This window comes from Fusarium fujikuroi, chromosome FFUJ_chr03 (genome assembly GCF_900079805.1).
Source record: "Fusarium fujikuroi IMI 58289 draft genome, chromosome FFUJ_chr03".
Classification (NCBI taxonomy): Eukaryota; Fungi; Ascomycota; class Sordariomycetes; order Hypocreales; family Nectriaceae; genus Fusarium; species Fusarium fujikuroi.
Genome location: NC_036624.1, coordinates 3,492,764 through 3,516,449, shown reverse-complemented (window position 1 = coordinate 3,516,449; position 23,686 = coordinate 3,492,764). Strand labels below are relative to the sequence as shown.

General features: G+C 49.1%; 9 protein-coding genes; 3 read left to right on the top strand and 6 right to left on the bottom strand.

Moving 5' to 3' along the window:
• Positions 1-12: 12 nt before the first annotated feature.
• FFUJ_03184 (related to AMP-binding protein) lies at positions 13-1,943 on the bottom strand (the record flags this gene model as incomplete). XM_023575002.1 has 4 exons in its annotated part: positions 13-671; positions 724-766; positions 825-1,071; positions 1,126-1,943. 4 exons carry the CDS (start codon positions 1,941-1,943, stop codon positions 13-15), a joined length of 1,767 nt encoding a protein of 588 aa, XP_023428260.1.
• Positions 1,944-3,742: 1,799 nt separating this feature from the next.
• Positions 3,743-6,014, top strand: FFUJ_03183 (VPS9-like protein; the record flags this gene model as incomplete). XM_023575001.1 has 3 exons in its annotated part: positions 3,743-4,059; positions 4,119-5,772; positions 5,829-6,014. 3 exons carry the CDS (start codon positions 3,743-3,745, stop codon positions 6,012-6,014), a joined length of 2,157 nt encoding a protein of 718 aa, XP_023428259.1.
• Positions 6,015-6,629: 615 nt separating this feature from the next.
• Positions 6,630-9,626, bottom strand: FFUJ_03182 (probable potassium transporter TRK-1; the record flags this gene model as incomplete). XM_023575000.1 has 3 exons in its annotated part: positions 6,630-7,592; positions 7,643-9,393; positions 9,527-9,626. The coding sequence occupies 3 exons, from the start codon at positions 9,624-9,626 to the stop codon at positions 6,630-6,632; spliced, it is 2,814 nt and encodes a 937-aa protein (XP_023428258.1).
• Positions 9,627-10,602: 976 nt separating this feature from the next.
• FFUJ_03181 (uncharacterized protein) lies at positions 10,603-11,092 on the top strand (the record flags this gene model as incomplete). XM_023574999.1 has 2 exons in its annotated part: positions 10,603-10,963; positions 11,031-11,092. The coding sequence occupies 2 exons, from the start codon at positions 10,603-10,605 to the stop codon at positions 11,090-11,092; spliced, it is 423 nt and encodes a 140-aa protein (XP_023428257.1).
• Positions 11,093-13,147: 2,055 nt separating this feature from the next.
• On the bottom strand, positions 13,148-15,625 carry FFUJ_03180 (probable DNA helicase RAD25; the record flags this gene model as incomplete). The annotated part of the gene is made up of 1 exon (XM_023574998.1): positions 13,148-15,625. One exon carries the CDS (start codon positions 15,623-15,625, stop codon positions 13,148-13,150), a length of 2,478 nt encoding a protein of 825 aa, XP_023428256.1.
• A 420-nt stretch (positions 15,626-16,045) lies between these two features.
• FFUJ_03179 (uncharacterized protein) lies at positions 16,046-16,546 on the top strand (the record flags this gene model as incomplete). XM_023574997.1 has 3 exons in its annotated part: positions 16,046-16,050; positions 16,102-16,145; positions 16,227-16,546. 3 exons carry the CDS (start codon positions 16,046-16,048, stop codon positions 16,544-16,546), a joined length of 369 nt encoding a protein of 122 aa, XP_023428807.1.
• A 187-nt stretch (positions 16,547-16,733) lies between these two features.
• On the bottom strand, positions 16,734-17,767 carry FFUJ_03178 (probable 20S proteasome subunit (alpha4) chain PRE6; the record flags this gene model as incomplete). XM_023574996.1 has 5 exons in its annotated part: positions 16,734-17,064; positions 17,127-17,514; positions 17,571-17,623; positions 17,671-17,677; positions 17,737-17,767. The coding sequence occupies 5 exons, from the start codon at positions 17,765-17,767 to the stop codon at positions 16,734-16,736; spliced, it is 810 nt and encodes a 269-aa protein (XP_023428806.1).
• A 603-nt stretch (positions 17,768-18,370) lies between these two features.
• FFUJ_03177 (uncharacterized protein) lies at positions 18,371-19,971 on the bottom strand (the record flags this gene model as incomplete). XM_023574994.1 has 4 exons in its annotated part: positions 18,371-19,141; positions 19,194-19,313; positions 19,364-19,855; positions 19,912-19,971. 4 exons carry the CDS (start codon positions 19,969-19,971, stop codon positions 18,371-18,373), a joined length of 1,443 nt encoding a protein of 480 aa, XP_023428255.1.
• A 1,372-nt stretch (positions 19,972-21,343) lies between these two features.
• On the bottom strand, positions 21,344-23,129 carry FFUJ_03176 (probable D-lactate dehydrogenase AIP2; the record flags this gene model as incomplete). XM_023574993.1 has 2 exons in its annotated part: positions 21,344-21,376; positions 21,486-23,129. 2 exons carry the CDS (start codon positions 23,127-23,129, stop codon positions 21,344-21,346), a joined length of 1,677 nt encoding a protein of 558 aa, XP_023428254.1.
• Between the last annotated feature and the right edge of the window lie 557 nt (positions 23,130-23,686).

The following is a 23,686-nucleotide window of genomic DNA, read 5'->3' as shown; positions in this document are numbered from 1 at the left end:
CAAGTGACTCTCCTATTCCCTTCCATGCTTGGCCCACTCCCTCAGCACGTTCTTCTTGATTTTACCTGTGCTGGTCTTGGGGAGTTCATCTACAACTTCGACTTCTCTAGGAACCATGAATTTGCTAATATGACTCTGATGCTTTGCCCACGAGATGACCTCTTCTCCTTTTACACTCTTGCCATCCTTGACTGTGATGTACACCTTGGGTCGTTCACCCCAGTGTGAATCCGGGACAGCTACAGCGCCAGCTTCGAGGATGTCCGGGTGCTGGGCGAGCATGCTTTCGAGGGCAACAGATGATATGTTCTCACCCCCCGAAATGATGATGTCCTTCGCACGATCCTGAATCTGAGCGCTACCATCAGGATGCCAGACTGCTAGATCTCCAGAGTGAAGTACGCCTCCAGCAAAGAGCTGCCGTGTAGCTTCAGGGTCTTTGTAATATCCTTTGGCGCAAATGTTTCCTGTGAAAACAATCTCACCAACCTCTTTACCGTCCCTGGCGACGTCAATAAGCACGCCCTGTGGCTGGTCTGGCTTGATAACCCGGATTGGTTGGCTTGTGATGAAGCCATGGCCTTGCCGGGACATCTTAGCAAATTTTTCCTGAGGAGGCAGATTATCCCATTCGGGAAGGATATAGCATTTCGTGATGGGCCCATATGTTTCTATAGAAACGAACGTTAGCAATTGCCTGTGTCGGTAATCATTCTTGCGCACCTGTCATCCCATAAACATGAACGGGCATGAGATTAAGCTTGGTCTATATATCGTGGTTAGTTCTGAATGATTGTGAGGCCTGAACATATAGGAAAACATACCATTTGCTCAAACAGGTATCCAGTGGGTGGACTAGCGGCCACGGTAACCTTGACTTCTTGCGGTAGCCTTTCAGCTTCCTTGGCCGCTACTAGCAGTGTGTTGACTGTGGGAGCGGCGTTGAAGTGAGTGATGCCCTCTTCTTTTAGCAGTTTCCAAATAAGAGGGTAGTCAATCTTCCTTAAGCAAACATTGGTGCCGCGAACAGCGACAACTGACCAAGGAAATGTCCATCCAATTGCGTGAAACCTGTATATGGTCAGCCAGTCATGATTACAATGTGGGCAAATTGTCTTGACTTACATTGGAAGCGTCCATAGGTACTTGCATCGTCCAATGTTGAGGCCCGACTCAATAATATTGGCTAAGGCAGCGAGATAGGCACCTCGATGTGTGTATACAACGCCCTTGGGACGTGATGTGGTTCCAGAGGTAAAAGGGATGGCAAGCATATCATCCTCACTTCGTGCCTGGGCATGAAGTCCGGCCCAGCCATGGCTACCTTGGTCGATGTCATGCTTCAAGCCCTCCAAGACGGCTTCATCAAAAGGGCCGGATAGTTGCCCTTCAGTTGCATCAGTATCCTGACGGGCAAGGTTAGCAACAACTTCAAGACAAGAATGCACATGTGCGCGAGGGGGTAAATCAACCATATCAACGATCAAGGGCACACTCTGGTGTTTCTCCTTATAGGCATCGAGCAAGCCAACAAACTCATTATCAACAATAATGCAGTCCACTTCCGCAAAGTCAAAGATATAGGCGATGTCATCCTGCTTCAGGCGATAATTCGTCGGCACAATGACAGCACCCGCCGCAACAATGCCGTAAATAGACTCCAGAAAAGCTGGCGTATTGGGCGCGAGTATGCCTACGCGTCGATAGCCATGCTTCAGGAAGTAGTAAGCAAGACCTCGGGCGCGATCAGCAAACTCAGCGTAGGACCGCCGTAACACAGCACCATTCACTGTAATATGGAAGATGGCTTCCGCATCTGGTTCAATGGAAGCAGCACGCTCAAGAAATGTTGTTGGTGATAGAGTGTGGAAGTTGACAGGCGCCGCGGGATGAGGGCGGAGATGGTTGAGAATAGAGCGGATGCGAGATGGAGGATCTGACATTTCGAAGGTCGCGGATAAGGGTAGTGCTTAAAGACTTTAGAGCAATGATGGATACTAACTAATGATCAGGTACTGGATGAGACCCGAGATATGAGGATCATAGGTCCTTTCATAGCTGTATCTCGGTGGGTGTCTCGGTTCAGCCCGGCAAACGCGGTACCAGCTCGGTTTCTCATATCCCAATTGCCCGGGCCATTCAATAGCGACGGATATTTGATTACTCGAAGCAGCTTAGTTCCCAATGAGCCAATGAATGAGTTACAGTTCCAGGCTGATCTTTCTAGTGTCTCTGTAAAGGCGGGGACCCCGCAAAATCAGGTGCGGTCGGAAGTAGACCAGTAGCCAAGCTACCAGGCAAGCCAGGGAAGCAGGAGATCGATCCACTGTTCAGGGTACGTAGGGGACCGTCTTCCAACCGAACCACAATGTCAGCAAAGGCATGCTTTAAAGCTTTGACTATCTATAAACGATCGAAATAAGTGTATCCAGCGCATTGGGCTGACATGTGCGAATAGTTACCCGAAAATTGTTGGAGTAAAAGACTCATAATATTCCAAGTGCTGCCATTGTTATATGTGAGTCGGAAAATAGGGAGGGCAACATGAAGACAATATGAAAAAGGTGCAAGGAAATAGAGCTTAGCGAGAGTGTTAACTTCGAATATGTCCTTCCATATGGATACTGTGCTGTGTATGTCTGAAGTTAGGCGGTAAAGAAGGAATGCAGCGATATACAACTTCATATGTATGGACAGTAGGAGAGCCAGACCTTTACAAAGGCGTCAAAATAAACTTAGCAAAAGATATCTGAAACTTGGTAAATATATCCTAAATTTATATAAAGTTACCTAAGCCTTTTTGTCATTTAGGATCAAGGTCTCGAGTTTTCTTTCCTCCCCTAGCCCGGTCAAACTTTGTGGGGTAACTAATCATGGTTCATCATGGTGGGGAATTGGCCTCATGTAAGTGAGTTACCATATACATACGCATCAAGGACAAGGAAACGAGTAGACCTGACGAGAAAGGAAACCATTCATTGACAATGAAACAATACAAGCTGGGAGTCCATAGAAGGTAAAGCATGAGATGCTGCAGTGCAGCACTGATTTACACCAGTACATGTGTGCCAAAAGCGATCGACAAAAGACCTCATATCGGAACATTGGCGTGTATTGAAACAACATCAGAATGGCGTCAACAGGGAGTCTCTTATATCGAGAGTGGAATTAGGTGGAAGTGATTTAGATTAGCACCTATAGTAGGTAGTCTGATGGACTGCCTCAGTCAAGTGAACGCGGTATATGTGGCGGAAGTGGCTGACCTTGTGGCTGCGTAGTTTCTTGAGTTCTCCACTCCTCCTGCATGTCAATCCCCAGAACGGGGGGTCATCTTCATATGATTTGCTTATCATTTCTTTAATCATCGTCATTGTATTGCGTGTAATAGAAGCCCTCCATCATCATCCTTTCATTGTATAGATATCTACTTGACATTCGTTTCTGCCACACCGGCATTGCCTCTTTATTTCCCCCTGGGTTAGTACCTATTTAATGCAAGTGGCAGCACGGATAGAAGGAGCAATTGTCCTGTACTCTGTTACGTCTCGGTCTCAGCCAACATCGGCTCTTTGAGACACGCTGTCTGTTGCATCGACATCGTTTGTTCATGCGAACCTCTCACTCGAGCTATTGACATCTGCGGTATGTACTACGAGGCTCTAGGCGACGAGTTTGAACCCTCTTCCCGTATTTGTTTTCCTATATACTCTATAATATCCCCAGAACATTGTGGAAGCTCATGATGATCGTCTATAGCTCGAGCCAACGACTAATGGCGTCTCGCGACGCCTCCGAGGGCCTTTCGGCTCGTCCCTCTACCACACGCACCGTTTCTCACTCGCATACTCCTAAAACAGCTGCTCCTAGCAGCGACGATCGATTAAAAGTCCCCAAACGAGCCCATACTTTTGCAAACACTACTTCGGCGAAAGAAGGCATGGCATCTCCCGATGCCTTCGACACTGCTGAGCATAGCGATTCAGACGATGGCATTGAAACCACTCGGGCTTCCATTGAGCTAGACATCCTTCCCATCGAACTCATAACCTTGACGGATAGGTATGCGCACCGTGAAATGCTAGATCCTTACTGCACCATGCTAAGCTATGTATGAATAGCTTCATCGAGTCTCTGAATGCAAAGGTCCATCCGACTCCTCCTAATATTGAGAGATTATCGCAGAAGTTCCAGGAGTTTTATACGCAAGCCTCTGCTAACATCAACACCCATATCAACGCCCTTGCCTCAAGACAAAGCCGCGACGTCTCTCCCGCACCATCCGCCTCTTCAATATCCTCTGCCGCCAGTCGACTTCGATCAAAGGCCACTGCGCTTACCAGGACTGAATCAGAGCAACAAATGATCACATCAGAAGAGCTAGCAAGCCGTAAAAGAACAAGGAAGGCTCTTGAAGCCAAGAGGTCTCTGCTTGAAGAGGCTGTCGAGCGTAGACTGTGTGAAGGGATCTACGACAAGATTTACAGACACCGAAGCACGCAGGATGAGGCCCAAGATGACAAACTACGCTCCAAGACTGCCGCTTTGGCATTGGTCGGTATTGGGCCTGCTGACCTAGGCATTGACCTCACCGGCGCGACAGATGAATTGGAGGAAAAAGCTGGCCCAACAGTGGAAGATATTAAAGAGAAGCTGGAGCCCGCCAGACGAGATATTGCCTTGATGACACAGAAGCGATATCCACTGGGTAAGCTGAATCATCTCAAAGCTGCCCATCGAAGCATCGTCGACACCCTTGCTCATTTTCATCCCTCGGCATCTGCTGATGAGATTATGCCTATGCTTATCTACACTCTTATAACTCTGCCGCCAGAGAACCTACATGTCATTAGCGACGTTCACTTTGTACAGTATTTTCGATGGGAGCCAAAGCTTACAGGCGAGGCTGCTTACTGTTTGACAAACCTTGAGGCTGCCATCAGCTTTTTGCAGACAGTGGATCTTGCAACACTCAGGGCGGACGAACAGCTTTCCGGTCCAGCAAAGAGCACAAGCCCAAGGACCGAAACTTTTCCTCCCGCTTACCAGCAAGGAGAAGCGCCCTCATCAGCAAACGTGCCTGAAACAAGCAAGACTAAGGGCGAGGGGGCAAAAGTTTCAGCCCCTGATGTCAAAGCATCTGTGGCGTTGCGTAACCGTCGTCTGAGCGACCTTGTAAACGGGCCTGCGCAGGCCTTCGGGGCTGCCAGCGACGCGGTCTTTAACACGGCCGACCAGAGCTTGAAAAATATATCGAACAGCTTGGGAGATAGTTACAAATTCCTCGTAGGGAAGTTAAGGGAACATCAGGATAGCCCTCGAGAGTCTATCACAGTACCCAGGACTCTAGATGATGCCCGGAAACTTGTCAGCACGCCCTCCCCCGATGAGGAGGACACTGGCGGGCTCAACAGACTCCTTGCACCCGATGACAATGATCTCTTGAAGCGCCCAGCCTCTCGCGAAGAACGAGTTCTGAATTTGATAGGAGGCCGCCGCGACCGCAGTGCTGATAGTGCTCGAAGTGGTCGCAGTGCAAGCTCTTCAAAGAAAGTATTGTTCGCTTCTGACGAACCCAAGGCACCCAGCCAAATTCCGGGGCAGAACCCTGCCGTTCTGGACCAGATGCGCAACTTGGGCAATTCCTTTAATCCTATGGCTCGACTTCCCAGTATCAGTATGATCCGTGGATTTGGGCGCAACACCCCATCGGCCCCTGCGACCCCAGCTGCTAGGGAGCCGTTGAAGCCCGCAGACGGTGGAGATTTAGGAACAGTATGTTGAAGACACGAACGTCAGACTGCCAGTGACTAAGGCTAACATACACCCAGGCATTCCCCGATATCGCCCCAGCTCTTCCACCTAAAGAGATTCCTAGAATTGCTCCGCCCAACAAACGCTTCATGGAGATACAGACTCCTGGTGAGCTTAAGCTGGGTGAAGTTCTTGACTTACTACGAGATTACCGTCGTTTGGCTGGCGCATTGAAGGATATTGGTGCTTTTGAGACCAAGTGAGAAGGGCCATCATACAATACAGACCTATACATAGATTCTCTAGACTTAATTAAACCTGGATGAAATAATTGCATAGGAGTAGTGCATATTCTATATGAAAAGCAAAACTGTAGTTATTGTTGTACTTGATGTAGAGAACGATTAAATGACAATGGTTTGCACCTAAGGTGGAATCGCCTTCTATTGGGCACTGATACTCTAACAAAGGCCATGACGATATGCAAGTCCCTGGACAAGATGAAACGCCAGTGTCGTCTGGAACTTGCTATGCTACATAAAAGACCATGAATATGAAAACACCTTGGTCCAGCCTCTAGAACCATCATAAATTTGTGACATTCGTTCGGCTTGACATAAAAAAAGAAAAAAAAGAGAAAGAAGCTTGCGCTATGACAATCGCCTTCCAAAAGCTCTATGTTCTTAAAACCCTGATGCTGAACGCCGTGAACCCTTTTGACATTTGAAATCGCTTTTTGTCCGGAAAATATGCAGTTTGTGAAAATGATGCATGAACAGAATACCCCTCTGAGAAGGACAATGAAGTCATTTAACAAAGTACAATGCCGTATCTGTCGCATGATCTGTAAAAGCAAGGCTTTGATTGTTGCCCGTCGTTTATGGCATCGGGTTGGTCTCAGCACGACGAGGACCACCACTATGAGACTCAATGGTTCGAAGAGGAGGAACATCGTCCTTCTCCTCTTCGAGCACTGGCTCAGTATTGAATCGCGGGAAGTCCCGCAGGTTGTTAGAGTTGTTTGATGTTGCGCGTTTGTGGCCGTGTATCTCGTTGCTGGGGATTACGGGACCAGGATATAGAAATTGGGAGATGATGCGACTATTTGCTCGCTCACGTATACGGCCCATACTGCCACGTCGACCAGGTAAACCTGGACTAGTAGGCGGCTCCATGCCTGAGGTGGTTGCCATTGAGGCATTTGTCCTGGTGCGAACAAGAATTGGTTGGTTCTCCTCTGCTTCCTTCTGGAAACGTGCCTCACTGGGCAACAGAACGGCACGATCCAAACCATAAGGTAAGCCGCGGTGACGGCCACGGATTTGCATGGCAACGATGATAAGTTTCCCAACGACGGTGAACTGAGAGCACAGAGAAGCATTGACGTTGGGTACACCCATACTCAAACCCACAGTTCCGTACGCACTGATAACTTCGAAAAGAACATCAAATAAATTGAAGTCTTTTGCCTTGAGACTTTCACCTTCACTGATTGCGAGAAAGAAGAATCCCACAAAAACGTACCACAAGTCGAAAGAAAGTTGACGTCGCAGATGGGTACCAACGTAGTTTAGAGCGCTGGGCGATTCCTCTTCATCTTCGTCTTTCTTGTTGTGGTAAACTCCGAGAGACTTTTCTTCGTAGACGTTCGTTCGGCGGATGGAGATTGCGATTGGGAAGATTGAAATGTACATCATGATCATGTACAATACTGGGATGGCAGGGTGAAGGTCGCTAAGGCTGAAACATGAGAATCCTGCAGTTCTTGTAGAGGCAGCTTGAAATAGACCATCGGCAATACGAGTATGAACAGGTAGTTCAGCGACTGGGCCTGAGTTAAGCTGGCGAAGGTTAGCATGCCATAAATAAGAGGGGCCGACGAGCTGCATACATCTAAGACCACAAAGAAAAGCAAGTCTATGGCATTCAATGCGGCAAGAATCCAAAATAGCCACCAATTAGCGCTCGAGGGGAATAGGAGAGTGAAACACCGGCGAGGATGGTCAAGAAGAAATCTAAGTTCTTCCCACAGGCCGGTCCCCTTAGGAACAATCTGAGCAAGAACCCAAATGACAAAACGGAGCATGACAGGAAAACCCGTGTTTCCAATGATAATGAAGAACCACATGATCATCATCACATACTCCGATGTATTGAAAGAGTTCATACTGTCAGGGGTTAGGGTCAGACCCAAGTCGTTGAAGGCCGAGTTGGCTGTCCAAAATCCCCACCAGGTTCTTGAGATAGCGTTCCCTTCAACAATTCTCCCATATTTCTCATTATGAAGAATGAAAGGCAAAAGGAAGGTTACAGCAATGAGCTGGAACCCCCAAAAATAGGATAGCAAAATCAGTGCCAAAGTCCTCAGGGACCGATATTCGATACCGCCAAGTTCCTCTCGCTGTTCCAGGGTCAAGCCCACAAAGTTAGAGTTTCGACCCATAGTCGGGGTGTAACTGAGGTACGGCATATCCTTCGTGTGGTCGTTTGACAAGGCCGACTTGATAGTATCGATTGTGCGTGTTCGGAAAGCACGGCCCATAGTGCTCTCGCTATCCTCGTGCACCTCCTTCTGACCACGGTTGAACACACGAGGCTTGCGCACTCTAAGGGCATTAAGAGTGCCACCAACGGCTTTGGCATCATCAGTCAATTCGTGTTTGAGGGGACGTTTCGGCTCAGCAATAACGATAGTTGGTCTGCGGCCTGTTGGTGCCCTGGGGTCTAGTGTTGCGTGGTCTGACCTCGATTCCACAGTTCTCGTCATGGCAATGGTATTATTATCATCATCACCGTCCTGAGTATCATCATTGTCAAGCCTTCGAGGTCCCATCCCCCGCTCGGTTTCTCGGGGACCAGGAATCCTTAGAATTTCGTTGTCCTGGTTTCTTTGACGCTCTAGGATAGCGATATGCTCCGCATGGCTTCTTCTTTGAGGAAATTTGGTTAAGTCATCGTCGACTCCGTCACTTCTCTTGACCGTTTCAGCAAATTTGATACCTGTCGGCGCATTCTGTGACCTGCTGTGCCCCTCATTCGCTTCCCTGCCATCTCCAAAGCCTTGGTCAGGTTTCTCCAAGGGACTTAGTTCTATGCTGTTAGAACGGCCGGCTGAGACCGTGTCGCTTTCATCGCTGCTCGCAGGTGGTGGTTTATGTGGTAGATTTTCATCGTCGTCATCGTCGGCGATCGCCTGGGATTGAATAACGTCATTTCCATCAAGCAGTATCCCATCGTTCGTGATACGCGGAGGTCTCCCCTGGTAAGGCACAACCGTAATATGCCGACCATTGACTCCTTCTTCAGCTTCGCGGGCTTCACTTCGTGGACGAGTCTTGGCCTTAGAAAGTGTAGCACGGCGCTGTCTGGCGTCCGTCACCCACCCTTGAAACCTCTTCTCAAACCAGTAAAGACGTAGGAAGACCACTGAAGTATGTAGTGTGATTGGATTAGACGTTATAGTAAAGAAGTAAACGACAATCTGTTGAAAGGTGTTGAGAAGGTTGACGTCGATTGGGTTTAATCCAGCTTGTGTATTGGCTCCGCTGGCGAACATAAGAGAATCGACATATGACGTTTGACCGCGACCAGCACCATATATAATGACGGAAGCTAACAAGGTTGCGCCAATAATCCATGTATCTAGGGGAAATGGTCAGACAGAGACTTGGCATTTGAAATGTGATGCCTGATGGAAAGCAAAGTGACAGCGCGTGGGGGTTGCGCTTAAGAAGGAAGCATGGGGGGTTATCGAAGACCAATGGATGTGACTTACAATGAACGGAAATAAAGTTGAAGTGTGGTTTTTTGGACACAAATGGCGGCTTGACAGCTTTGAGTCGCGCCCATATAGAAGCGCGCGTCTCATCCAGCATGTCTTCCAAGGAAAACAGAAGTCCGTTGGCAACTTTTGTGATGTTAAGGAAGATGAGAAGGCAGAAACCTAGAAACAGGGAGAGAGGGCTTCCTGCGCTATTTGGGTTAAAGTTAGTCGCTGAGCTTAGGGACTAGACTGTGCCATGGCTAAAGACAATTATAGTTATGGCGTAAGAAGGCGGAGACTGGAGACTGAACAACGGAGGAGCGCGGGAACTGAACTGGCGATTTCCTACACACCACTCCCACTCAACACAGAAAGAGCAAGGTTTTCTTGCAATGCGTCGAGTATAAGAAATAGGAATGGTCCGGCGACTTGGTGCGGAGTGAGTCTCTGGGGCACTACCAGTGGCTAGGTAGGTGATTTCGATGTCCAGAAAACAGGGTGTGGCTTGGGCTAGACTTTGGTCAGAAACAACCTGGACTAGCTAACCATTCTCGGAATTGAGACCCGGATTGTTGAAGTTGTAGAGAAAGAAGCATAGTGGTTTGATCGAGTCCTTTCAATAGATGGTGGGGATGAAGTTGGAAAAGGCAGACATCAAATTACTTTGGCAGACGAAGAACTTTTCAACAAAGCAGGTAGGTAAGGTACCTAGAGGTAGGCACCTTATGGATACACCGAAGCGTACAGGCACTATAAGGTAGGCGCTAGGGTGTCAGGAAATTTTCTAGAGATAAGGAAGGAGGCAAGGCAATAAAAAGAACCATGAAAGTAGCCCTGGCAGCGGAAATGGAAGAAAGATAGTGGGAAAAGCCCCTGACATTACCAACGCGCTACCTGAGATTCAAGGAAACGGACGCCGAAGATAATCCATATTTTTTATCAATGCACTGTACTACAGCAACGATAGCAGCAACCGAGGAAAACAAAGATAGACGGCGGCGACTCGGAGTTCGCGATCCAACCACGAGGGGCTTGTTGATGATTTCAAGGGGCCCAGATATCCATGTCGTGATTGATCAGCCACAGCCATGCATGCATACATGCTCGCTCCCGACACTTGGGCTCTACCATTACACACGGAAGAAGAATGGAAACGAGAAGCATCAATGCTACTGTACTCCGTACAGCCAGACTACATGGCAGGGGGGTTTCACGAGACAGCCGACTCAACAAACTTGGATCATGGATGTGAGGTGAGCCAAGCCATGGACCGATATACCGGGTCCATAAACGATCCAGGCACAGTAGAGCATACACGCGGCATTGGCAGAGCTTGGGCCAGGACAGGGTTTGTTGGAAGCCCAGATGCTTGCAGATGGGGACACGGCGACGGCGAGAGTACTGCAGACAGACTGAGTATGCCACCGCGGGACATGTTCCCCGGCACCGGTAGGCGTTCTCCCGTCTGGTCTTTACATTAGTGGCTCCATTCTGAAGCTGACTTTATTGTCTCCAGTCATTGGTACTAGCCCGTCGGTTTATGGACAGAGGAGTGGGAAGGGTGGCAAAACCCGTTAAAACGCCCGTTGATCCCGCGACGGTTGGGCAACTTGTTCCTCCAACATCTCATATGATCAAGTAAAGCACCATTGATGAGGTTGCTAGACAACACTCCGTGCTGTAATGCATCGTAAGTACTAAATCCTTTCCCCATGGCTATTAACGATCATCGTGCTCACACCACCACACGCATCACCCGATTAGGTATCCTTGTAACAAGGCCAACAACGTCACCGCGATTTGGGGCCGGCGAAGCATTGAACCCGGCGCAATCTAGGTAACTTGGGACCTCATTTCTAGTGGCAAGAATACTAATGACAGCTCAACGCAAACTGAGCAATTCACGGATTGGACCAGATAGATTCGTGCGTTGATTGAACGTCTCAAATTTCTTTGTACCCAGACGAATTATTTCAAGTTCCCTGCGGGCGTCAGCTTCTCCCGCGGGTGATAAAAGCCTGTCCTTGTCTGCTGTCTGTGTGTTGCACTGTTCTCGGGCCAATGGCACGTCACCCTACTGGTAAGCAATCTCCAATTCCATGGATGCCAAGAAAATTCGGAGATCTGAGATACGGTTCTACATGTACATGGTGAAACCACTGACACGTGCTTTGCCCGAGTCAAACAAAGGGACAAGTGGAAGAAAGGGGTTTGGACTCGGCAATTGGGAATACAGTCAATCAAAACCAGTATAGGTACAGTAGGCCTGTATCTGTAGTTAGGGGCATTGTCCATGCTGCAATTGAGCCACAAGTATTATCCTTGGCTCGCTGACTGGTACCCAGGCCCTGCCTCAAATATCGGGGACGTTTCTCATGAGTATTGGCAAAAAGGTGTGGCGAGCTATCGATTGTGATCCATTGGCTACCACCAAAGCCGAGGAAATGCATAGTCTCCTCCCACCTGTTGATTACCACAACTATGCTGTTGTCACCATATTCCGATACGATTAAATACCGCTCCGCCCTTCCGACACTCCACTGGGATAAACTCCTCCAACAATGTGATGTCACCGCTCTTTGATCGCATGTCCACAGACCACTGCCCGATACCGTGTTCATTGTTGAGACAAAAGCCCCTGCATGCGTACACGAGTGTGCTGCACAGTAATCAATGGGGTTTGCGGGAGAATGAAACCTTTGACTTAACCTAACTTCAAGGAGGATGGGCACTACGCACGAACAGGTCAATGCCTAATATCATGCAGCCTCTTTTCAAACAGGTCACGCAAATGAGATATGAGCAAGTTGCAAATCTAGACTGCACCATGCCACACCCACTTTCGCCGTCAAATCAGGACAGCACTGATTAGAAAACACCACAACACCAAAATACATGACAGAGTGTAGTTAGAATAAGCATCGTCAATTCTTTGTGTCAGGTTGCAACCAGCAATAAACATCCAAGCCCTAGTACTGCCAAGCTTTTCTCCCCAGAAACTAAAGCAGTACTAGTTTAAAGAATCCCTACCTGGAACTCGTAGCTCTGACTCTAAAAAAAAAACACTTGCTAGTGCAGGTATCTGCTAATGATGGCCATTGGTGAGGTCGTATGGAGCCTTCGACTCACTCGTAAACCATACTTCATATGGCATCATATTTGAAAGCCGTGTCACACAACTAAAACGTGGTGTGATGTATATCACCCTGTGATGCCTAATCCGTTTACGTGATCTGTATAGGCTGGATTCTGCCTGTTAGCTAAGTAGTCTTGCTATCTTGCCATACATTCCCATGTCACCTGGATCTTTTACCTCATGCACTGCCGTCGCCTTAAGCTACGTGGAGTCAGTCAATTCACTCCAATGAGTTATCGCTTGCCTACTGCCAGAAATCTGATTGAATACCTGGTGTGTGCGATGTGATCAGCTATGGCCGTGTTGTAGTTCTTCCTGAACACCGAATCTTTCCCGTCCTTGCGCATTATTATGCGTTCTACAGATGCGTGATCTGCGGCTGTGTATTCTCATACGACATTTTGTATTTACCCGTGATTCCGATCCCCTGGTTTATCATTCTTTGGCTCATTCAATGTACCTCCACCCCCATTGTGCCGATTCCAACTGTCTTTCAATTACTGTGCTGCTGCTCGCCTGGCGTTCTCGCGTCCAATCTTCTTGAAGAAGGCATTGCTGTCCGCCTTCTTCCGCTTTGCTGATAACTTCTTATTCTGCTCGATATATGCCATGTCCTGGCCACCACTGAGCTCGCCGAGAGTTCCCGCTGTTCGTCGAGCTCCCTTCTTTTTCTTGCGTCCCATAGTACCCTGATGGAACATGTCGTCGTTCGGGTCATCCTCCTCCATGCTCTCATTCTCCACAAGAACCTTCTGTAACAGTTCACGCCGCTCCGACACATCTGCGAATGCTAGTCCGGGTGTCTTCTCGATGTTTGCTAATTGTGTAATGACCTTGAAAGCATATCCCTGATCAACGAGGAAAGCTTGACGTTTGGAAGAAAAATACATTTCTTGCGTGTCTTTTGATACCAGAGAGTAGAAAAAGGCATTGAAGCCCTCGTCATTACGCCTTTTGGCCCTAAGAATTCGTCCTAAACGCTGCGCTTCCTGGCGACGTGAGCCATAGTGGGATGAAATTTGGATAAGGCAGGTAGCCTCGGGCAAATCGAGGGACGTGTCTCCAATCTTCGATAAAAAGAGCGTGTTGACGTTCGGATTGTGCTGAAAGTTCTCCAACACTTGCAGACGTTCTGCTTGACCAGTGCCACCATAGATGAACGCTTTTTGAAGCTTTAGCGCATATGCTTTGAGCGCATACACGTTATCCGAAAATACTATAATCTTGTCTCCTCTTGATTCGTGGTAATTAATGAGATATTGACAAGCCTGAAACTTCCGAGGGTTCATGATATAAAGTAAACCCTTCTTCCGGCTTGGTGCTTTGAGATACTGGTCGTAGAACTCTGTGGGCATTGGGCACCATACTTCTGCACACTGAACTCTAGCAATGTGTCCTTGCTTTGAAAGCTCCATCCAATTAGCTTCAAATAGCTTTGGTCCAATAAGAAAATTTAGATCAGAGATCTTGTCATCTTCTCTAAGAAGTGTGGCTGTGAGACCAAGCTTTGAATGAGTCTTGATCGAAGACGTGACTTTACGGAAGATGTTGGCGGGCACAACGTGCACCTCGTCCAGCAGCATCAGGCCCCATTCTCGGCCTGTCAAGAACTTCATCATCTTCTCCGCATCGTAAGATCGGGCCCGCGATTGTGTGACCATTGCATAGGTCGTGACGATGATCCCAGTGCTTCCGGTGAAGACATTGTTCTTGGAATCGGATGTGAAGGCAACAATATCATCGGGATTGATGTTGGACCATTTCAAAAATTCATTCCTCCATTGCACAACGGACATTGAACTCGTGCATAGGACGATGACACCCTTCTTGATAGTGCACGCTGCTGTGATACCCACAAGTGTCTTTCCAGCACCACAGGGCAGGACGATTAGTCCACTCTTGGCTCGACCGTTACCAAACATCTTGCTCAAGCTTTTTTCCTGATAAGGCCGAATCTGAGTACCAGGCTTCAGATCGATATCCAAATTTGCGTTGGCTTCATCCCTCCGAAAGTCATACTCCTCCAGAACTGGGTATCCCAGATTCAGGCATTCTTTCTGTACCGTTTCGACATCCTTGTCTGCAATTTCAAAGGAATGCGTCACTTCCTGGTCCTCATCGTCCTCCTCGTTGAGCGTGGCATAGACTTCGCCCTCCTGAACGGGTTGTCCATCTTTGCCCTGTTCGCCTGCTTGGCTAAGGCCATTAGCCTGCTTCACTCCGGCGGCATTCTGTGTTCCGGGAATGACAAGGCCGCCAATCTTAGGCGCAACTGATGTTGTGATCTCTTCCGTTCCTTGGACGCGTAGGGGACCAATTTTTGGGTTCTTGAGGAGAGTTTGGAGCATGTTTGGATCAGGACTTTCGACGTAGTACTTTGTGTTCTTGAGAACCAGCTTCACCTTGCCATAACTCTGAGTGCAACTTGTAATGAAATTTCGAATCTCATCCGGCAGAGGTGTCTTAAGAAATCGATCTAGTGTATTGATGATGTCCTCTGGCGACAAGCCGACAGAGACGGCAGCGTACAGGCTGTGTGTTGTAAGGGCGTATTCGTGCATGAAAGTCGGTCGAGACAAGGGCTCAGAAATAGTGATGAGGAAATCCTGAGCCTGCTCCGCCAGTGGATTAAAACTCTCTAAAATGATGCGGCCTTTCTGAGGGTCTATCCAGAGAGGTCGATTCTGATGATCTTTCTTCAAGACCAGGTATGAGAAATCACGGTCGCCAAAGATGTGTGGTAGGGGGTCCCGGATCGCATGTCTCTTCTGATAGCGATCCAAAGAAAAGATGTCTATATTCTTGTTCAAATCACGTTCCAAGGCCTCGTCGACGGGGCCCTCCTCCTCATCGGGCATGTCCTCATTGCTATCGATCGTTCGTGGCGTTGCAGCTCCAGGTGTTGACATGCGCGAAGACCTTCCCACTTTTCCCCCACCCTGTACAGCAGCACCTGCTTTCCTCTTGGGCGGCATCGTTTCTAAGTTTCCGGGCCGGGCAATCAGGGCGCGGTTGGCGGTGGTCGTATGAAAGCTGATGAAGGAAAGGAGAACGAGAAGGTCGTATGCGATGTGAACAAGTGCTGCTAAGGGCGTCACTGAATGACGATGACTAACCAATGTACTTAAGTGGGTCCATGTTATCGAAGTGCCTGCTCGAGTAAGCAATGGAAAGTACGGAGTAGGTAGGTAGGTACTAGGTACTAGGTAGGTAGGCGCAGGGCCCGTAAAGTGCATCCCGAAAGCCTGATTACTATACCCCACCAAAACTCTACCGACATTGATCTGAACTCAACCTGGAACTATTCTCAGACACCATAATTCAGCTGTGAACACTTCTTCCAACGACGCAGACTATATTGCACAACTTAAGGGGATTACTTATAACTTGCTACCATGTGGTATGGTATGCCTCGTTTCTCTTTATTATCCTGCGACTAATCAATGTCCAGCAAACACATTCTCAACGCCCAGGTTTCCGTTCGATCGCCCTGTTGTACGTGCTAAGTTTATTGAAGCCAGTCTTCGCGATTTTAAGTTGTTGCCCGCCCACCTTACCAACTAATTTTAACTACAGGCCGAAAATGGTTCGACTGTGTCGAATGCCACAGCGAACAGGAGTCACACCCTCTTAAGGAAAGCTTCGAGATGATTTTCGCGTGCAAGAAGTGCAGAAAGTGCTTCAGAAAGGATGTGAAGGAGTTCGAAGAGGCCGACGAGTTTTGCCCTCATTGCGACAACCATTTTGTTATCGACGCAAAGACCCCTCAAGCAGCTCTTTCGATTGAGAGCGACGACGTACGAATGGATAACAAGATGCTCAAGGACGACAGACAAAAGACAAAGGGACTTAGGTCCATCTTTGACCCGACAGAGGAAGCCGACAAGCTGGGATAATCCAGAACAAGATCAGATAAAAAGAGGAAAGCCATGGCGTTTAGGATACATAGCGATTTGTCACTTCCACGGGATGCGTTCTGAGAGAACTTGGGTGTGCATCATTAGTTATGTTAATACAATGGCACTGGGTCCCGACTTTAGAGACTCGTGCTCTTGTCTATGTAAACTCTTCCCATACGCCTCTCTATTCCGCAGCGGAGTCATCCTGAGATCGGGTCAGGATGGCAGCACTGCCGGTTCCAGGGGTCCGTCCCGTCTTCTTCTTGGCAGCTTCTTCCTGCTTCTCCTGCTCGATTTCCTTGACGTAGCCTTCAATCTCGGACGTAGGTAGTGTTTCGATGGTGGCGCCAGGTGCCATGAGAGAAATCTCGATGTTCTTGGCTCCGGTCTGAACAACCTCGAGCAGCGACTTGATTGCAAGCCGGATGGTAGCCTCTCGGTCCATCTCCTCCTTGTAGTTTCGCTCGAGGAACTCACGAACAGTCTTGCTTGAACGACCGATAGCGTTTGCCTTCCTGTTAGATCGTTAGTTTCGAAACTTGGCCGAATGTTTTTTTTATCATTTTGAATAACGCACCAGGCAGAGTAGATGCCGGAGGGCTCAGTCTGGTACAGTCGAGGGACATCGCTGCCGTTATCGAACCCAACAATCAGAGTGCTAATGCCAAATGGTCGGACGCCACCAGCCTGTGTGTACCGTTGCTGGACGCCAGCGACATATTTGGTAATGTAGTCGATAGTAACAGGGTCTTCAACTGACAAACGATGGGACTGTGCCTCTAATCGAGCCTTGTCGACGAGGATGCGAGCATCCGCATTTAGGCCAGCGAAGGCGAGGGCGACGTGGTGATCGAGGAGCTGGATTTTGGAAGGGGTGATGCGAGTATCTTGCAGCTTCATGGCGGAGCGCTTCTCACATCCTAGCACCACAACATCGGCACCCTTGACACCGACAGCACAAGTTCCTATTGAAGGTATAAGCCACCGGAACAAAGCTGTTGACCAAGAACCTGATACTTACCTCGCTTGACAGCTTCACCGGCATATTCGACCTGGAAAACGTGGCCGTCGGGACTATTCGATGTTAGGAAGCTTGTCGCGAGTGTTGTTATGGTACTGACCTGAATACTGCACTTATTGTTAGCGATGGATATATCATTGAACACGGGCCCGTTGTGTGAACTCACCCGACAGAGCTCTGTCGTAGCCGGATGCCATGGTGTCGAGTTAAAGAAGAGTTGTTGCGAAATCACTATGTTTGGGAGTATACAGTGTGCTTTTTTGGTGTATGAAGGCGAATCGTGGAGTCGTTGCGAGGCTCAAGGAGTGTTGACGTTGATGTATTGGGTGCTCAGCTTCGTCAGAACGGTAGCCTGCCTGGTACCTACCTACCCACGGAAGGCTGAGAGCTGTAGCTCCCAGTTAGCAACGGGCCGGAAAAACACCGTTGCGTGTTCCGCATAATGTGCACGGACCTCCAATTTCTGTCCTACGGGCTCTCTTCTACATGTTTATATCGACTTCATATCCGCACAAGCAATCAACTGCCCCTGGAGACAATTGTTCACATCATGGTTTCATATACTCCGCTTAACTAGTGCTTGCATACTGAAATCCACGTCTATAGCCTCATTGATCCAGCTTTTGCGGTCTTGCAGTCTATACATGTCTCTCAGATCCCTACGTCAACTATGTGCGAAGCTGACTGTTGACAAATGAAAACAATGGATTTGTCATTTCTCATGATGCAAGGACAATCAAAGAAGGGTACAAGGTAAGCCTATTGTTTCTGAATTAAAACCATGTCAATTATCCCCGAGGTTAGAAAGTCGCCACTTCGGACCATGTTTGACTCTGCAAAACACCGGCAACATGTTGGCCTTTCTCAATGAGCCGCGATCGAAAGTTGTCGATCCACATGATCTCCATGAGTCCATCCTGCGAAACTGAATTGATATCTCTGTACAAATCCATCGCCACGGTCATCGGCATAATCAGCATGTCAGGTTGAACAGTGTCATGCAAGACTGAATCGAGTCCACGGCAGATATCTGCCGCAAACATGCGCCCATGCTGATATCGATTGAGGTCGATCTGCAAGTCGAATGGCAAGTCAGGCCACATATTTGGGTAAGCGTCGATGACTGGCTGGTAGATGGCTCGGTGCAAGCTTTCAATGCATTGGTGAAAGAGGATTTGTGTCATCCAGTAATATAGGAAGGCAAGTCCGGTGTTTGCGTCCCTGAAAGCGTACGAATTTGTGAAAGGAATAAGGCCTCCGGGGCTGATAAGCTCCTCAGTCCAGTAGGCCACGGGCTGTTCAAAACTGGGACGGTTAGCCATCTGAAACCAAGCATCAAGATGTCTCTCGAGGGAAAGGCAATCCCGGAGAAGCTGCTGGGCGCTGTGCCGTCGATGGAGGGTTGGCTCTGCCGGAACAATCTGATCAACTTGAGAAAGGATGGCTGGCAGCAGAAGAACAAGGTCGAGGAGATGGTCGAGGAGAGACTTCGGATGTCTCTGCCAAGGAACAGTCTTCCAATCTGGGGATGATACAAACGTATCTTGTCGCCTCAGGAGAGCGAAGCCGGTCTATCTTGCACTCAGCAGAACGAAATAACATGGATCGTTGAACGCTACTTACAGCTAGAGGTCGATACACCCGCACAAAGAAATGATGATTGGGAAAGAGACTAAAATACGCCGGCCCCATTCGTCTCATCCGTTGAGACTCTGATTCGCCAAATGCATATGCTGTTTCGTGCTAGCTAATTGTCAGCAGTCATTTGGAATCAGTAGGGACATTGCACAAACCTCGAAGAAGAAGATGCAGTAACTTTGTGCCGAGTCATCTTGCTCATACACGCTCGGTAAGCGTGCTAAGCATTGTGCTCTTACACCAAATTCTCCTTCACCCAGTAATGACTGAAAGTCTGTCGGCGTATATGGCGGGAAGGTGATGCGGAAAGGTGTGGAGTCATCCGCTGAATGATCTGGAAGAGTGCATGGAAGCCTAGTGTGCAAGGCTGAGACGAGAACCGAATACTCCACTCCTTGGTTTGAAACAAGTGTGTGGTCGTCCCAAGCTGAGGTGAGAGGATGGACTGGCGTGATACCGAGAGTTCTGGGAGGTTCCTCGTACAGAGGCGAGCTCCCCTTCTTGGAAGATGAGCCTTTCTTCGGATGGGAGGCTACTCTGCCTTTGTTCTGCGGCGTCCCGGTGATGAAGACTCGTTCTCGTTCATAGCCTTCACATTGCCTTCCACTCGATATACATTTCTGGCAGTAAGGCCTCTCGTTGCTGCACTGTTCGAGAATGTAAACTTGGATAGCAGAGTTGCGATGAGATGATGGAGACCTACCTTGACTCTTCTACGCCGGCAAGTTTCGCAGCCTTTGTATTTCCCAGGGACGCCAACCATGTTTATCTTGGTGAGGAGGTTGAGTTGCAGGATGCCATCTTGACAAGTTATGTTCGGGGTAGCTTCTATTATAATGAAGGAACTATGTGATGGCCAGGATTTCGGCTACCCCGTCTGCGATGCTGCACCTAGACTGTCTTCGGCCTCTGTTGCAATGAGGCATCCTGTCAACTGTCTATCACCCCACACATTGCGGAAGTCCATCTTGCACGCAGTCATTAGAGCCACCTTGACGGGGAAGTGCAAAGATGGCTCCTTTCATGGTAATAACCAGGTGAAGTTTCATCGCGGTGATGAGGGCCACCATGTACGACGAATAAGGAGTGTTAAGTGCTCTGGTTCGACCTGACCTAGTTGGCGACGGCCGCTCACAACACAACATCCACCGGGTGTAAAGCTCTCAAGGGCCATGGCTCGGCACATGCTAGGTATGACGAAACAATCCAATTGGAGTCGATTTGGGCCGACGACGTCAACGGTCAGGGACCCACGACGGGGACTTTGGACTGAGATAGGAATATGCGAACGAGCAAGTCTTCACTTACAGGGAACTTTTGGCCTAGCGCATCGGCTCCCTGTGGAGAAGCTGTAGCGTCCGCCCCATAAGGCTGACAGGGAGGTGTGTGAGGAAGGGCGGCATTGGCTCCTCGTTGGCTATCAAGTTTAAGAGCTGAAGCTGGCTATTTGACAAACAACACGGAGTGGAGGGTAGCTCCGTTACTCCTGTTTGACAGATTCCAAATGACGAGGACGTGGGCATGGGCATGGGCTTGAGCATGGGCACAGGCACAGGCAGGGGGCCTTTGACATGCAATGAGACACAACCAACTCATTACGAAGTGTCAACATTAACCGGTTGAGTCATGTTTCTGACCTCAAGTCGTATTGACTTGCGCCTTGCGAATACTTAGGCATTAATTTACCTGATAATGTGTTGTTGGCTGAAGATAAGCAGTGACCTGCACGTTTCGCAAGGTGACGGAGATGGTTCCGCCCTGTGGATTGATTGACTACCACCAACGCTATTTAAATCGGCTAACGACTCTTCTATCCAAGGATGTCCGTGCATATATGCAGACGTACTTGGGTGTTTGAGGGTCATGGCTGTTTTTTAATGGCTATACACAAAACAGCCATAACCGCAATGTGCACAGTACTTTTGCTTAGGTTTACAACGCTTTAGGCCTCCTTATTCCAGTTTTTTGGCTCACTCGCGCTCGCTTAGGTCAGCGGGGCTATCGAGGTCGTTTGGCCAGCCACAGCTGGAATTACTGAGCAGTACGAATGACGCTGCAGCATACCCCAATGAAGGGAGAGGGGGGGGGGAGTCACATATGCTGCCACTCGGGTACGAGCCCAAGAGACCGGGGTATCAAATATACTTGTAGGGGTTCATGATGCCATTCTGGGTCAGGTGTCAGCCCTAATGCCGGGGAATTGTAACAGAGAGTTGAGGTGAAAATAGAGTTCCACGACGCAGCGCTCGATGGATGGGGCAAGGGGAGCAAACTCACGGGATCAAAGAGATTCTTGATCTGCTTCATCAGACCAATCGTTGTGTCGTCTCGGCTGTAACCGATAAACTTCTTTTTCGCAATTCCCAGCCCATGCTCAGCACTGATACTACCACTACGCTTCTGAATCCATTCGTACACCCAAGGCTCCAAGGCCTTCTCGACTGCGGGATCGTAACGACGCACCGGAATGTTGAGGTGCAGATTGGAATCGCCCATATGGCCATAGCCAAGTACGTCAACAACCGGGTGGTCAGACGTGTCACCCAGAAGACCCAGATCGACCAGACGAGCCTTGGTATCTTCAACAATGGTATACATCTCGTCGAGGGGAATAGAGATATCGTACTTGTAGGTGCCACCCCAATGACCAAGGCACTCGGTGATGCCCTCACGCCAGCCCCACAGGTTGCGAAGCTGCGTCTCGTCCTGGGCGACGACGCCGTCAGCAATAACTTCCCGGGTCATAACATCCTCAAGGAAAGTCTCTAGTTTTGCGTAATCATGCTCGCCGTTGGAGCCACTCGTCTCAATCAGGCAGTAGAAAGGGTATTCTCCTTCGAGAGGATGTTCCTGACCCTTAACCTCTGAAACAATTCTCTGGCTGCGGCCGTCCATTAGCTCAAAAGCAGATAGAATTTCTGATAGCTGCTTCTTGGCCTCACGGAAGGCAAGCTGAGCTTTATCATACGACTCTATGCCAAACACAGCAACATTAACAGCGGGAGATCGCTGGGGACATTGAATAGCGATCTTTGTGATAATCCCCAAAGTTCCCTCTGCACCAATGAAGAGCTGCTTCACATCGTAGCCGGTGTTGTTCTTTCGCAGGGTACACAGGTCATTGATGACGGTACCATTAGGCAGAACAGCCTCAACACCGAGGACGGTGCCATGTAAGCTCCCATAACGGAGCAATCGCAGACCGCCAGCATTTGTGGCAACATTTCCACCGACGTGGCACGAGCCCTTGGCGCCGAGGTCGAGAGGAAAAATATAACCCTTTTGGGCAAGGTATGAGTCGACAGTCTCGAGCACACAGCCGGCGTCAATAACAAGTGAGCCACTGACTTCGTCGAATGAACGAATCTCGTTCATGCGAGCCATGCTAATGACGATCTCGTCGAAAACGGGAATGGAGCCTCCCACAAGGCCTGTGTTTCCTCCCTGGGGTACCACGGCCAAATGCTGTTCATTGCAGTACTTGAGGATGCCGCTAACTTCGTCAGTGGTGCCTGGACGCAGCACCAACTTCGACTGGCCCTTGTACTTGTGCATCCAGTCCTCATTATACGTTTCAAAGTCGGCCGCATCGACGCCCGCTCCGCCGCCCGTGATTCCGTCAATAATGGCCGAGGGGTTGTTGCCCAAGATCTCACGAAACCTCGCAACGTGCTCGGGGGTCACCTGGGCGAACCGGGCGTCACGCTCCAGTTGCGGGTACGTCTCGGATGTCAGCTTGCTTTGCTGTACCCGAGTCTGGGAGATGAGCCTCGGGGCTGTAGTCGCGATGCATCGGGTGGGCGTTTTTGAGAGAGCAAGGCTTCTCTCGAGGATGTTGGTCCTTAGAGAAACAGTCCTCCGGCCACCGGAGCTGGAGGCGGATCCTCTCAAGGCACGGAGGAGCTGTGGACGACACGACATGCTGGGAAGATAGACTGTGGATCGAATGGACCGTGCAGATCTTGATTCCAGTATCCCAATTGTCTATCTAGAGGTAGAATTACAAGAGAGGAAGAGAATCTGATGCCGTAGTCCATATCGCCCCAGTAACATTTTATCTATTGCGCAAGGCTAAGAAACTGCGGAGCCCACCTTTCATCCCTCTCACGCAATGGATCCGACCGGCCATACATGCCTGTACCTACTACCTAAGGCATCTATCTAACTGAACAAAGTCTGACAACCTCTTCACCCGTCTAGAAGACGCCGATACAGTTACCGCCACCGTCCGGCATCGCCCTATTGGATGCCTAACACATTGTTTTCTCAACGGTCCAGAAGTTTGCATGTTCAAATGTAAGGTACTTGTTCCACTCAGTCAATGTAATTCGGCGAAATCGACTTTATGCCGAATAAAAATACCCTGCTCGACGTCGGTGAACCCCCACTTTTGCCGTATTTCCTCCCACCTCTTCAGAAAGACATAATCTTCCGTTCAAAAGAAGTCCTCTCCACCATCCTCGATGGACAAGTCCAAA